Source organism: Lutra lutra, chromosome 4 (genome assembly GCF_902655055.1).
Source record: "Lutra lutra chromosome 4, mLutLut1.2, whole genome shotgun sequence".
In the NCBI taxonomy this organism is placed as follows: domain Eukaryota; kingdom Metazoa; phylum Chordata; class Mammalia; order Carnivora; family Mustelidae; genus Lutra; species Lutra lutra.
Genome location: NC_062281.1, coordinates 146017191 through 146031513, shown reverse-complemented (window position 1 = coordinate 146031513; position 14323 = coordinate 146017191). Strand labels below are relative to the sequence as shown.

The 14323-nt window shown below is 37.7% G+C and overlaps 1 protein-coding gene across 7 annotated transcripts in view; it reads left to right on the top strand.

Moving 5' to 3' along the window:
• The window catches only part of ATG4C (autophagy related 4C cysteine peptidase), an 83722-nt gene that overhangs the window by 13536 nt on the left and 55863 nt on the right, over positions 1-14323 (top strand). For 5 of the 7 annotated variants that reach the window (XM_047723764.1, XM_047723760.1, XM_047723762.1 and 2 more), the window contains one exon: positions 11317-11454. In XM_047723764.1, the coding sequence (XP_047579720.1) occupies positions 11379-11454 (76 nt within the window). In that variant the 5' untranslated portion in view covers positions 11317-11378. Of the gene's footprint in view, positions 1-4079; positions 4104-6277; positions 6301-11316; positions 11455-14323 lie in introns of those variants that run through there. The other 2 variants (XM_047723765.1, XM_047723766.1) reach the window with 2 other exon arrangements.

Below are 14323 nucleotides of genomic sequence, written 5' to 3'. Positions count from 1 at the left end.
GGAGGGGCACCTGGGTAGCTCAGTCGGTTAAGCGTTTGCCTTCAGCTCAGGTTGTGATCCTGGGTCCTGGGTTAGAGTCCTGCATCGGATTCCCTGCTCAACGGGGAGTCTGCTTCTCCCTCTGCCTGCCTCTCTCTCTCTCTCTCTCTGTCAAATGAATAAATACACTGTTAAAAAAGTGTTTGGAAGTTGCGAAGAATGTTACTTTGATGGTTTTCTAGACTAAGGTTCTGACATTATATAAACTAAACGAGAATTCTGGCATATCAGTTTGATCACTGGAGCAGTGAAACCAGGTATTTCAGGTAACAAAAGAGACAAATATACTAGGTAATGGGTAAATCATCACTTCACTTTATACCTGATAGAATGAATTTTAATTCATTTTTAATTTTTTAAAAATCAAGAAAGCTTTTGGAAAGGGAATTTCTGGGTGAGGATGGTTTAGACTTTTTAATGGTATTACTATTAAAGTGCATTGTGGTTTCGTTTGTATTTTTTGCTGATTTGTAGTTAAACTAAAAGTACTGTTTGTCTTGCCTTTCCTTGGCTTATTTCACACAAGTATAAAATACATTTTAATAGACTGAATGGACTCAATTATTAATTTATTCCTTTTCCTCTTTCCAAGTTTTACTACTATTTCAAGGAGAAAAAAAATATGAATTAACTAAGGATATCCTCCCAGTCATTTTATTCAGCCAGAGCTACCCTAGGGAATTGCATTGAGGAAGTTACGTTTTCTACATGACTAAATAGCTGAATCTGATGTCTTTAAGAACCGGAAGAATAAAATTGTTGATCTTAAAAAGGAAAAAGCACTGGCTCAGCATTTTATTTTCCTTAGAAGCTGCTTAGGATTTTGTAATAGAATGTGTTCTCTGTAGGTTTCTTAGTCAAGCAGTTTTAGGCACGTTTGTAATTTCCTGTATTGTTTTTTTTTTTTTTTAAGATTTTTTTCATTTGACAGACAGAGATCACAAGCAGGCAGAGAGGCAGGCAGAGAGAGAGAGAGAGAGGAGGAAGCAGGCCCCCTGCAGAGCAGAGAGCCTGACGCGGGGCTCCATCCCAGGACCCTGGGATCATGACCTGAGCCGAATGCAGAGGCCCTAACCCACTGAGCCACCCAGGCGCCCTCCTGTATTGTTTTTAATCTGAGCAATTTATTTTTGAATATTAATGTAAACAATAAATGTAAACAATTTAAATAGAAGTAAAAAATAAATAAAAGATGACATTTCATCTCTTAGTTCCACTTTTAGCATGGACTTCTAGACATTGTTTTTGCATATTTGTGTGTGCGTGTGTGTGTGTGTGTGTGTGTGCAGCTCTATATACATATATAGTATATACACATACAAATATGTAAATTGTATTCATGCTATTCTCTCTTCCTTTTCCTCACCTTCTATAAAGTTAGTAAACTTTTATTTTTTATTTTTATTTAATTAACTTCTTTATAAAAAGATTTTATTTATTCATTTGAGACAGCAAGTTAGAGAGAGCATGAGCAGGGGGAGAGGCAGGGAGAGAGGGAGAAGCCGACTCCCCTTTGGGCCCAGGACCCAGAGATCATGACCTGAGCCAAAGGCAGATGCTTAACCATCTGAGCCACCCAGGTGCCCCTAAACATTACTTTTTTAGAGCAGTTTTGGATACATAGCAAGATGGAGCATACAGAGTTCCTATATCCCTCCTGTCCCACAAAATGGAGAACTTTGCCCACTATCAACATCCTGTACCAGAGTGGTACATTTGTTACCACTGAACCTACATTGACATATCGTTATCACTCCAGGTCTGTGGTTTATATTAGGATTGACTTTTGGTGTAAATTAATGTATGATGACGTGTATCTACAACTGTAATACTATATAGTTTTATTGCCTAAAAATCCTCTGTGTTCTTCCGGCTCATTCTTTGCCTCTACTGCCCCATCCCTCAAAAACACTGATCTTTTTGCTATTTCCATAGTTTTGCCTTTTCCACAATATCATTCTGTTGGAATCATACAGTTTAAGATTGGCTTCTTTCACTTTGTAATACACACTTAGTTTTCCTTAATACCTTTTAATGGCTTGATAGCTCCTTTCCTTTAAGTGCTTGAGTTAGTCTGTTGTCTGGATGTATTATAGTTTATTTATTCATTCACCTACTGAAGGACATCTTAGTTGCTTCCAAAGTTTTGGTTATTATGAATAAAACTGCTATAAACATCTGTGTACAGGTTTTTGTGTGGATTGTTTTTATTTCATTTGCATAAATACCAAGGACCACAATTGCTGAATCATATGCTTAAGAGTATGTTTAGTTTTGTGAGAAGCTGCTGAACTGTCTTCCAAAGTAGCTGTAACATCTTGCATTCCTATCAGCAATGAATGAGAGTAATTATTGCTTGACATCCTTGCTGGCATTTGGTATTATCAGTGTTCTGGATTTTGCCCATTTTAATAGGTATGTAGTGCTATCTCATTGTTTTAATTTGATTTCCTTGATAACATATGTGGAACATATTTTCATATGCTTATTTGTCCATCTTTATATCTTTTTTGGTGAAGTGAATCTGTTAAGGTCTTTGGCCCATTTTAAAATTAGGTGATTCATTTTCTTATTGTCGAGTTTTAAATGTTCTTTGTGTATTTTGAATAGCAGTCCTTTAGCAGATATGTCTTTTGCAAATATTTTCTCCCAGTCTGTGGCTTGTCCTTCCATTCTCTTGACATTGTCTCTTACAGAGAAGTTTTTAATTTTAATGAAGTCCAGCTTACCAGTTGTTTCTTTCAGGAATTGTGCTTTTGGTGCTATATCTAAAAAGTTATTGCCATGCTACAGGTCATTTAGGTTTTCTTCAATGTTATCTTCTAGGACTTTTATAGTTTTGTGTTCTACATTTAGGTCTATGATTTTGAGTTAATTTTTGTGAAGGGTGTATGATCTATTCTATCTCCTTTTTTTTTTTTTTTTTTTTGCATGTGTATATCCAGTTGTTCCAGCACCATTTATTGAAAAGGCTGTGTTTGCTCTGTTGTATTGCCTTTGTTCCTTTGTCAAAGACCAGTTGACTATATTTTTGTGTATCTATTACTGGCCTCTCTATTCTGTTCTGTCAGTCTCTTTGCTCTTTTGCCAGTATCAATAATGTCTTTGTCTGATTTTGATATTAGGGTAATGCTGACCTCATGGAATGAGTTAGGAAGTATTTTCTCTGCTTCTATCTTTTGGGAGACATTGTAGAGAATTGGTATAATTTCTTCCTTAAATGTTTCGTAGAATTCAGCAGTGAAACCATCTGAACCTGATGCTTTCTTTTTTGGAAGTTTATTAATTATTGATTTGATTTCTTTAATAAATATAGGTCTATTTAAATTGTCTATTTCTTGTGTGAGTTTTTGGCAAACTGTCTTTAGAGGAATTGCTTCATTTCATCTAAATTACCAAATTTGCTCACATAGAATTATTCATAATACTCCCATATTGTCCTTTTAATGTCCATGGGATCTGTGGTGATGGCTCCTGTTTTATTTCTGATTGTTAGTCATTTGTACATTCTCTTTTTCTTTGCCTGGCTAGAGGCTTATAGATTTCATTGATCTTTTCAAAGAACCAGCTTTGGTTTTGTTGATTTTCTCTACTGATTTCTTTCTTCCTGCCTTAATTTTTGTTACTTCTCCCCCTCCCTTTTTTCCTGGCTTCCTTTAGATTTAATTTGTTCTTCTTTTTCTAGTTCCCTAAGGTGGAAGCTTAAATTATCAATTTTAGATCTTTCTACTTTTCGAATATATGTATTCAATGCTATTAATTTCGCTGTAAATTTTAAGAGAATTTTCTGCATCTCACAAATTTTAAATTGTATTCTCATTTTCATTCAGTTAAAAACTTTTCTGAATTTCTCTTGAGATTTCTTTTTGGCCTTGTTTTATTTCAAGTATTTTATTTAATTTCCAAGTATTTGGAAAATTTCCAGCTAACTTTCTGTTATTGATTTCTTGTTTAATTCCATTTCAGTGGGAATAATATTGTATGATTTGTATTCATAACATAAATTACAAATTTAAAAAATTTTGTCAAGAGGTGTTTTATGGCCCAGAATCTTGTCCATCTTGGTGAATATTCCATGTGAACTTGAGAATAATGTGTAATCTGTTTCTGTTGAGTGAAGTAATCTGTCAATTGTGTCTAGTTGATTGATGGCGCTATTCAATTCAACACTGTCTTTACTGATTTTCTGCATGCGGGCCCTGTATTTCTTTCTGTTAGAGGGGTATTAAAGTCTCCAACCTTAATAGAGGAATTATCTATTTCTTCTCATAGTTTTAGCAAGTATGTTGATGCTCCCCGGATATCTTTTTATGGTAATAAGTATAGATCTGTGTCATAATATGTGCATACCATAGTTTCGTCATAGGCAGATACTTGTGTCTATTAGCACACCTGTGTGCTGGTGTAAGGATACAGTAGTAAACGAGACATATTCTCTGTACTCATGGACTTTATTATTTGAGAAATTATTATGTAAAATACTTGTTTCTTCAGGCTCACCAATTTCATCTCTTATGATGATGAAAAAATATGAAATTCCTTTAATGTGCATTATTTAGGTTTAGTAAGTTTGAAAATATTTTCCCCATTTTTATTTGTCTTTTTCTTTTAGAGTGCCCAGATTTTTTTTTTTTTCTATTTGGTTGTTTTTTCCCTAATTGATTTATAGGAGCTCTTCATATATTAGAGACTTTCAGTTCAGTTTTGGGGGAGTCAAAAGTTACATGTGTATTTTCACTAAACAGGGGGTCAGCATCCCAGGCCCTGCATGTGTATTATTCAAGGGTCAACTGTGTATGAATTATTAAACTAGCAACAGCTTAACTAGTTTGACATTATGATAATAATTTTATTATTCTCATCTACCCTATGTACAATGGCAATAAAAGTATTCTTATAGCAGTCAAGGATATGTTACAAAACATTTTCAATGTTTCATGTTTGGGGGGTATCGTTATTTGGAGTAAATAGTCAATAAAGCAGGAATTTTGAGGAAAAATAATAAAGGTATAACCTAACAATTTATTCTACTCTAAGTTCCTTGAGGTTTGAAAATTTTTCTAATTAATTTCTGAATCTGTCACAGCATCTTACCTTGGCTAGCTATTTATTATTTGTTTAGGAGCCATTGTCTAAGGTACAAACTTTTCCCATACAAAATATCTTTGTCTTTATGTTCCTCCCACCCACATTAACAGATCATTTTTACATTCCTTTTAAGGACTGTCCAGGGTATTTCTGTTAACCAGTGCTGCAAGCTTTTTGAACCAAAGTCTTCCCCATGACCTACTTTCTTTCTGACTTAGAAAGAAAATACATGTGTATATATTCTCTTATTTTAAATATTTTGAATTTAGAAGACTTGTGGTTGGTGGCTTTTTTTTTTTTTTTCGAAGAAGATGTATTTATTTGAGAGAGAGAGAGCAAGTAAGGGGAGGGAGGGGCAAAGGGAGTGGGAGAGAGAGAATGCCAAGCAGATTCTCCTCTGAGTGCAGAGCCCCATGTGGGACTCAATCCTATGACTGTGAGATTATGACCTGAGCCGAAACTGAGAGTCAGATGCTCAACCAATTGAGCCACCCCAGCACCCTGGTTGGTGGCTTTTTAACAATAAAAATTTTAAATTCTAGGGGCACCTAGGTGGTTCAGTGGGTTAAAGCCTCTGCCTTCGGCTCAGGTCATAGTCTCGGGGTTCTGGGATCGAGCACCGCATCGGGCTCTCTGCTCAGCGGGGAGCCTGCTTCCTCCTCTCTTTCTGCCTGCCTCTCTTGACTACCTGTAATCTCTGTCTATCAAATAAATAAATAAAATCTTAAAAAAAATTTTAAATTCTAAAAAGTACATCTGTTCTTTGTGTAAGATTTGGAAAAGGTGGGCAATAGTGGTGTAAAAATAACCTCACACAATTTTACATCCAGAGAATCTTGTCAATTTTTTATTTCTTTCTAACTCTTTCCCTGCCACTTCTCCAGCTAGAATCATGATGCATAATGTTTTAGATTCTCTAGTGTTTCCCCATTATCACAAACTTTTGGAGACTTTATTTATTTACTTATTTATTTTTAATGAATTATTATTTTTAAAAAGATTTTATTTATTTATTTGACAGACAGAAATCACAAGTAGGCAGAGAGGCAGGCAGAGAGAGGGGGGGAGGCAGGCTCCCTGCTGAGCAGAGAGCCCGATGCGGGGCTCCATCCCAGGACCCTGAGATCATGACCAGAGCCGAAGGCAGAGGCTTTAACCCACTGAGCCACCCAGGTGCCCCAATGAATTATTTTTTTAAAAGATTTTATTTATTTGAGAGAGAGAAAGAGCAAGTGCAAGCAAGGGGAAGGGGCAGAGGGAGAGAAGGAAGCAGACTCCCCTTTGAGCAGGGAGCTTGATGCAGGGCTCAATCCAGGGTCTCAGAGATCATGATCTGAGCCAAAGGGAGATGCTTAACTGACTGAGCCACCCAGGTGCTCTGGTGACATTAAAAAAAAAAACACATTTATTTATTGGGACATCTGGGTGGCTCAGTCCCACATTGGTCTCCTCACTCAGCAGGGAGCCTGCTCTCCCTCTGCCCATCACTCTCCCGACTTGTGCTTTCTCTCTCTGACAATTAAATCTTTAAAATAACCCATTTATTTATTAGAGCAAGAGGGAGTGAGAGCACACAGCAGGGGAAGAAGCAGAGTGAGGAGGGGAGAGAGAGAATCTCAAGCAGACTCTCTGTTGACCATGGAGCCCAATGCAGGGCTCGATCTAATGACTCCAAGATCAAGACCTGAGCTGAAATCAAGAGTCAGACACTTAACCAGCTGAGCCACCCAGACACCCCTCTGAAGACATTTTTAATGGATATGTAATCAGTCGTGTGGATGCACATTTTATAAACCTTTCTCCTTACTTTTCCAAATTTTGTTAAATTATGCAATTTTCTGGAGGAAGATTTTTCTTTTTCTTTTTAAAAAATATTTAATTTATTTATTTGCCAGGGAGAGAATGGGAGAGCACAAGTGGAGAGAGGTGAAGACAGACGCTTAATTGACTGAGCCACTCAGGCACCCCTGGAAGAAATTTTCTTTCCTTTTCTAGGTGTCAGTGAAAAAATTTCCAATTATTGATAGACTTTTACACCTTGTTAGAACACTACTAGTGATATACCTTATTAATTTATCTATTCACTGATTCATTGAGTAAACATATTTTGAGAACTAATCACATGCCAGGCAGAACTCAACGACATGCAAAAAGTTGACCACCTATTGTGTAAGAGGTAAGAATTAATGATAATACATTATGATGAATGCCATGATAGAGGAGGACATAGAATCCTATGGGAGCTAATAGCAGGACATCTGTTTTAATTTGAGGTATGGAGGTGCGTAGAAATCTTGTAAGTCTGACCAGAGGAGGTGAAACTTAAGCTGGGTCTTAGGGACTGATGATAATAAGGTAGTCAAAATTGAGGGTGAGCAGGGAGGGCTTTTAGGTGGAGGGAACAGCACATGCAAAGACATGGAAGCATGTCCAGGTTAGGAAGCTTTAATATTCATATTAAAAATGGCTTCAGTGAATGGTGCATGTGAGGGAGTGGCAAGAGTGGAAGCTACATAAAAGGGCAGATGTAATTTCTTAAAGGGCCTTGGATATTCTCAAGGCTGAGGTGTAAACATAAGGTAAAGTCATTGAGGAACATGTTTGTAGCTCTGATTCTCATTTATACATCAGCATTTCTCAAATTAATAGCTCTCACTCAGACCTCACCTTTAAGCTCCAGATCTATAAATTCAACTGCCTAGTTGGCCTCTCTAGAATATAGCAAGAGGGTAAGCTCCATGAGAGCAAGTATTCCACTGCTTTTGTCCTCAGCTGTATCTGCATTGCCTTGAAGAGTGCCTGGCAATAATTTCTTGAATAATTAAATAAATGGATGATTCTTTAATATCTCTCTCAGATATATCTCAAACTACATATAAATTAAATTCATGATCTTCCGCCTCTAACCTGACCCTCTTCTGATGCTTCCTATTTCAATGGTCGGCACCTTTTATTTAGTTTCACAAGCCAGGAGTATGGGTGTATCTCTGGCAAAGCTGCCTTTCTTGCCTTCCGTATTCATTTAATCACCAGGACATTGAACTTTTGACACATTTCCTTATAGGTCTAATTCTCTCCCTCTCTGTTCCTCCCTTTGAAGCTATTATCATCTCTCTTCTAGTCCTGGACAGGACTAGTAAACTCTAATGTACTCTTGTCCTTTTCAATCTATTCTTTGTGCTGCTCTGGGAGCCAAACCCACAGAATCAGATTCTAATATTCCTGTTTGAAACCAATTGTTCTTAGGATAAAAAAAATTCTTAGCATTGTGTACAAGAGTATGTGTGCTCTGGCCCGTGTCACAACTCAAGCCACAACTCAAGCCCCCTTTTTGGATTTATTGTGCTGTAGTCACATTGACTTTAAAATTTTTCCAACAGACCATGCTTTCTCCTGCCTCAACTCTTCTGTATATTAGTAGCTTTTAGTGCATACTATAAAATGGAATGTCTATTGTTAGAGAATTAATTGTATCTATACTTTTGAGTAGATATTTATAACCCTAAAAGCGCAATGTTCTGTGCAGCATTCTTTTTTTTTCTGTGCAGCATTCTTTTCTTGAAAAGTAAACTATCTGAATTATTGCAAAAAAGCACAAGCATTTTAAGATATAATTTGTTCCTCTTTCAGATTATATTGCACATCTCAACTTTCCCACAAGTCAGTTATAAAACAAATATCCGTGAGCTACATTTATTCTTATTTTAAAGTAAAAAAAAATCTTCTGTTGTAGATTTAAACCATTCTATTTTTTTTTAAAGATTTATTTATTTGTGAGAGAGATGGGGTATGTGAGTTGGGTTGGGGGGGAAGGAAGGGAGGGGCAGAAGGAGAGGGAAAGAGAGAATCTTCAGCAGACTCTGCTGAGCTCAAAGCCCCATGTGGGGCTTGATTTCAGGATCTGGAGATCATGGCCTCAGCTGAAATCAAGAGTCCCATGCCTATGGTGAGGATGTGGAGAAAGGGGAGCCCTCCCACACTGTTGGTGGGAATGCAAGCTGGTGCATCCACTCTGGAAAACAACATGGAGGTTCCACAAAAAGTTGCAAATAGAGCTACCCTATGCCCCAGCAATCACACTACTGGGTATTTACCCTAAAGATACAAATGTAGTGATCCGAAGGGGTATGTGCACCCGAATGTTTATAGCAGCAATGTCCACAATAGCCAAATTATGGAAAGAGCCTAGATGTCCATCAACAGATGAATGGATAAAGAAGATGTGGTATATACATAAAACGGAATACTATGCAGCCATCAAAAGAAGTGAAATCTTGCCATTTGCAATGACGTGGATGGAACTAGAGGGTATTATGCTGAGCAAAATAACTCAATCAGAGAAAGACAATTATCATATGATCTGATATGAGGAATTTGAGAGGCAGGGTGGGGGTTGTGGGGGGTAGGAAAGGAATAAATGAAACAAGATGGGATTGGGAGGGAGACAAACCATAAGAGACTCTTAATCTCACCAAACAAACTGAGGGTTGCTGGGGGGTGGGAGAAGTAGGGATAGGGTGGTTGAGTTATGGACTTTGGGGAGGGTGTGTGCTATGGTGAGTGCTGTGAAGTGTGTAAACCTGGTGATTCACAGACCTGTACCCCTGGGGCTAATAATAAATTATATGTTAATAAAAATAATTTTTAAAAAAGTCCCATGCCTAACTTACTGAGCTACCCATGTGCCCCTAAGCCATTCTATTTTTAGCAGCATTTAAAAGATGCTGCAGTATTGGGGCACCTGGATGGCTCAGTGGGTTAAAGCCTCTGCCTTCGGCTCAGGTCGTGATCTCGGGGTCCTGGGATCGAGCCCCACATCGGGCTCTCTGCTCAGCGGGGAGCCTGCTTCCTCCTCTCTCTCTCTGCCTACTTGTGATCTCTGTCTGTCAAATGAATAATACAAAAAAAAAGATGCTGCAGTATTGACATAGGGAGGAAATGCCTTAAAAAACAAAACAAAACCTTCGGGCTCTCTGCTCGGCAGGGAGCCTGCTTCCTCCTCTCTCTCTCTGCCTGCCTCTCTGCCTACTTGTGATTTCTGTCTGTCAAATAAATAAATAAAATCTTTAAAAAAAAAACCACAAAACTTTAGGTTTTATATGAAAGTAGGGACTTAATCAGTTTTAAGTGGAGTCCTCCATTCTGAAGATAGTTGTCATTTATTTTTTTAAAAAATTATTTATTTTTATGAGAAAGAAAAAGAGAAAGAGCACATGCAGGGGGAGTGGCAGAGGGAGAGGGAGAAGCAGACTCTCCTCTGAGCAGGCAGCCCGATGTAGGACTTGATCCCAGGACTGCAGAACTACAACCTGAGCAGAAGGCAGATGCTCAACCAACTGAACCGCCCAGGTGCCCGACAGTTGTCATTTCTTGAGAGACTTAAAACCAACTTCCATCATTACAAATAAAACAAATCTCGGGGCGCCTGGGTGGCTAGGTGGGTTAAGCCGCTGCCTTTAGCTCAGGTCATGATCCCAGGTCCTGGGTTCGAGCCCCGCATCGGGCTTTCTGCTCAGCAGGGAGCCTGCTTCCTCCTCTCTCTCTGCCTGCCTCTCTGCTTACTTGTGATTTCTCTCTGTCAAATAAATAAATAAATCTTAAAAAAAAAAAACAAATAAAACAAATCTTGAATAGTCTCACAAGCACCAAAGCAGAGTTGTTTCACTAAACTAACATATTGTTCTCAATTGTGAGTACTTGGAAGAGGTTATTGTTTGGTTTTGTATGGTAATTTTTATTGTGTATTTGGTATTTGATGTTTTTTGTAATTAAAGTGTTTATAGAATATATATATATATATATACACACACATATATATATATATACATATATATATATATATTTAAGATTTTATTTATTTGACAGACAGAGATCACAAGTAGGCAGAGAGGCAGGCCCTGAGAGAGGGAGGAAGCAGGATCCCCACTGAGTAGAGAGCCTGATGCGGGGCTCGATCCCAGGACCCTGAGATCATGACCTGAGCTGAAGGCAGAGGCTTTAACCCCTGAGCCACCCAGGTGCCCCTGTTTATAGAATATATTATATCCTGTTATGTAAAATAAGAAATTGGTTTGCTCACTTGCAGTTCAAATTATATTCAAATTGTATTAATCATATATAAAACTTAAGCAGTAATATACCATATAATATATACTCATGACTTATTTTTCTTTAATTTTTTTCTTTTAGCACTAAAGATAACTTTACGGAAGAATGCAATCAAGTGATGGCTTTTTCTTTAGAATTTGAATATGGAGGCCACAGGAACAGATGAAGTTGACAAGCTAAAAACTAAATTTATATCTGCTTGGAACAACATGAAATATAGTAAGTATCATTCAAAAATTGTATAAATCTAAAGAAATATTTGAAGACATGTATCATCTGCCTTATTAAGTCACTCACAATTGCTTAAGTTTCTTTTGAATGAATATAAACATTGAATTTGGAAAACTATGGACACTGATTTTTTAAAAATTGAGATATAATTTACATACTAAAACATTTACCCTTTTATGATTCAGTGGTTTTTAATATATTTTAAGATTGTGCAACCATCATCACTATCTAATTCCAGAACATTTTTTCACCTCCAAAAGCAATCCTGGACCCATTAGCAGCTTCCTACTTCTCTCCAGCCCCTGGGAACCACCAGAAAGCATACAAGCAGGCAGAGAGGCAGGCAGAGGTAGAGAGAGAGGCAGGCTCCCCGCTGAGCAAGGAGCCCGATGTGGGACTCAATCCCAGGACCCTGGGATCATGACCTGAGCTGAAGGCAGCGGCTTAACCCACTGAGCCACCCAGGCGTCCCAATGTGGACATTTCATATAAATGGAATCATACAACTTGTGGCCTTTTGTGTCTGGCTCCTTTCATTTAGCATAATGTTTTTGAAATTCATCCATATTGTAGCATGTATGTATCACTACTTCATTCCTTTATGTGACTGAATAATATTTCATCATTGAATAATATTTCATATGGCCATACTACATTTTCTTTACTCACTTACTAGTTGATGGACATTTGGGTTGTTTTTGACTTCTTGGCTAATGTGAATAGTGCTCCTATGAACATTGTATATGAGTTTTTGTGTGAATATATGTTTTCGGTTCTCTTGGGTATATACTTAGGAGTAGAATTGCTAGATCATATGTTAACTCTTAAGTTTAATTCTGAGGAACTACCAAGCTGTTTCTCAACGTGGCCGCACCATTTTACATTCCCATCAGTAGTGTTCGAAGTTCTGAATTTCTCTGCATCCTAACCAACACTTTCTATTGTCCATCCTTTCTAAAATTAAGTCTTTTATTTATTTAAGTAATCTCTAAATCCAATGTGAGGCTCAAACTCACAAACTGGAGATCAGGAGTTGCATGCTCTTCTGACTGAGCCAGCCAGCTGCCCCATATTGTCCATGTTTTAAAAAACTTTTTTAAAGATTTATTTTAGAGAGAGAGCATGAGTGGTAGGGGCAGAGGGTGAAGGAGAGAGAATCTCCAGCAGACTCTGTGCTGAGTACAGAGCCTGCACACCGGGCTTGATTTCACAACCCTGAGATTGTGTCCCCAAGCAAAATCAAGAATAGGATGCTCAACTGACTGAGCCACCTAGACTCCCTGTTCATCTTTTTTATTAGAGTCATTCCGTGTGAAGTATCTCACGAAGTTTGATTTGTATTTCCTTGACGAATAATGACATTAAGCATCTTTCCATATACTTATTGGCTATTTTTATAATTCTTTGGAAAATGTTTATTTAAATCCTTTATACCTTTTTAAATTGGGTTATCTGTCTTTTTATTATTGAGTTATAAGTGTTCTTTGTATATTTTATTTTATTTATTTTTTTAAAAGATTTTATTTATTTATTTGACAGACAGAGATCACAAGTAGGCAGAGAGGCAGGCAGAGAGAGAGAGAGAGAGAAGATGAAGCAGGCTCCCTGCGGAGCAGACAGCCCAATGCGGGGCTTGATCCCAGGACCCTGGGATCATGACCTGGGCCGAAGGCAGAGGCTTTAACCCACTGAGCCACCGAGGCGCCCCTTCTTTGTATATTTTAGATACAAATCCTTAGCAAATAAATGTATGGTTTGTAAATATTTCTTCCCATTTCTTCCCATTTGTAAACATTTCTTCCCACTTATTTGATAGTGTCCACCGAAGCACAAAACTTTCAAATTTTGATGAAATCAATTTATATACTTTTTTCCTTTGGTTGTTTGTGCTTTTGGTATCATATTTAAGAAACTTTTGCTTAAATCAGGATCATGAAGATTTGTACCTATGTTTCTTTTTAAGAATTTTATTATTTTAGGGGCACCCGGGTGGCTCAGTGGGTTAAAGCCTCTGCCTTCGGCTCAGGTCATGATCCCAGGGTCCTGGGATCAAGCCCCGCATCGGGCTCTCTGCTCAGCAGGGAGCCTGCTTCCTCCTCCTCTCTCTCTGCCTGCCTCTCTGCGGACTTGTGATCTCTATCAAATAAATAAATAAAATAAAAAAATTTTTTTCTTATTTTAGCTCTTATATTTAGATCTGTGTTCCATTTTGAATTAATTTTTGCTTGTGATGTGAGTTATAAGTCGAATTCATTTTTGTATGTGGCTATTTAGTCGTCCCAGCCCCATTTTTTGAAGACTATTCTTTCTCCTTTGAATGATCTTGATACCCTTGTCTGAAATCAGTTGACCGTAGATGTAGAGATTTATTTCTGGACTTGCAATTCAGTTCCATTTATCTACACATCTGTCCATGTACAGGTACTACACTCTCTTGATTACTTTAGCTTTTTGTAAAATTTAAAACTGGGAAGTGTGATTCCTCCAACTTTGTTCTTCTTTTCCAAGGTTGTTTTGGCTATTCTTGGACCCTTGCATTTCTATATGCATTTCTTGATCATCTTATCAATTTCTTTATTTTTAAATTTTTTTATTTTTTTAAAGATTTTATTTATTTATTTGAGAGAGAGACAGTGAGAGAGAGCATGAGTGAGGAGAAGGTCAGAGGGAGAAGCAGACTCCCCATGGAGCTGGGAGCCCGATGCGGGACTCGATCCCGGGACTCCGGGATCATGACCTGAGCCGAAGGCAGTCGTCCAACCAACTGAGCCACCCAGGCGTCCCTCATCTTATCAATTTCTATAAGAAATCCAGCTAGGATTTTGATGTAGATTTTATATGGAATCTGTAGATCCAC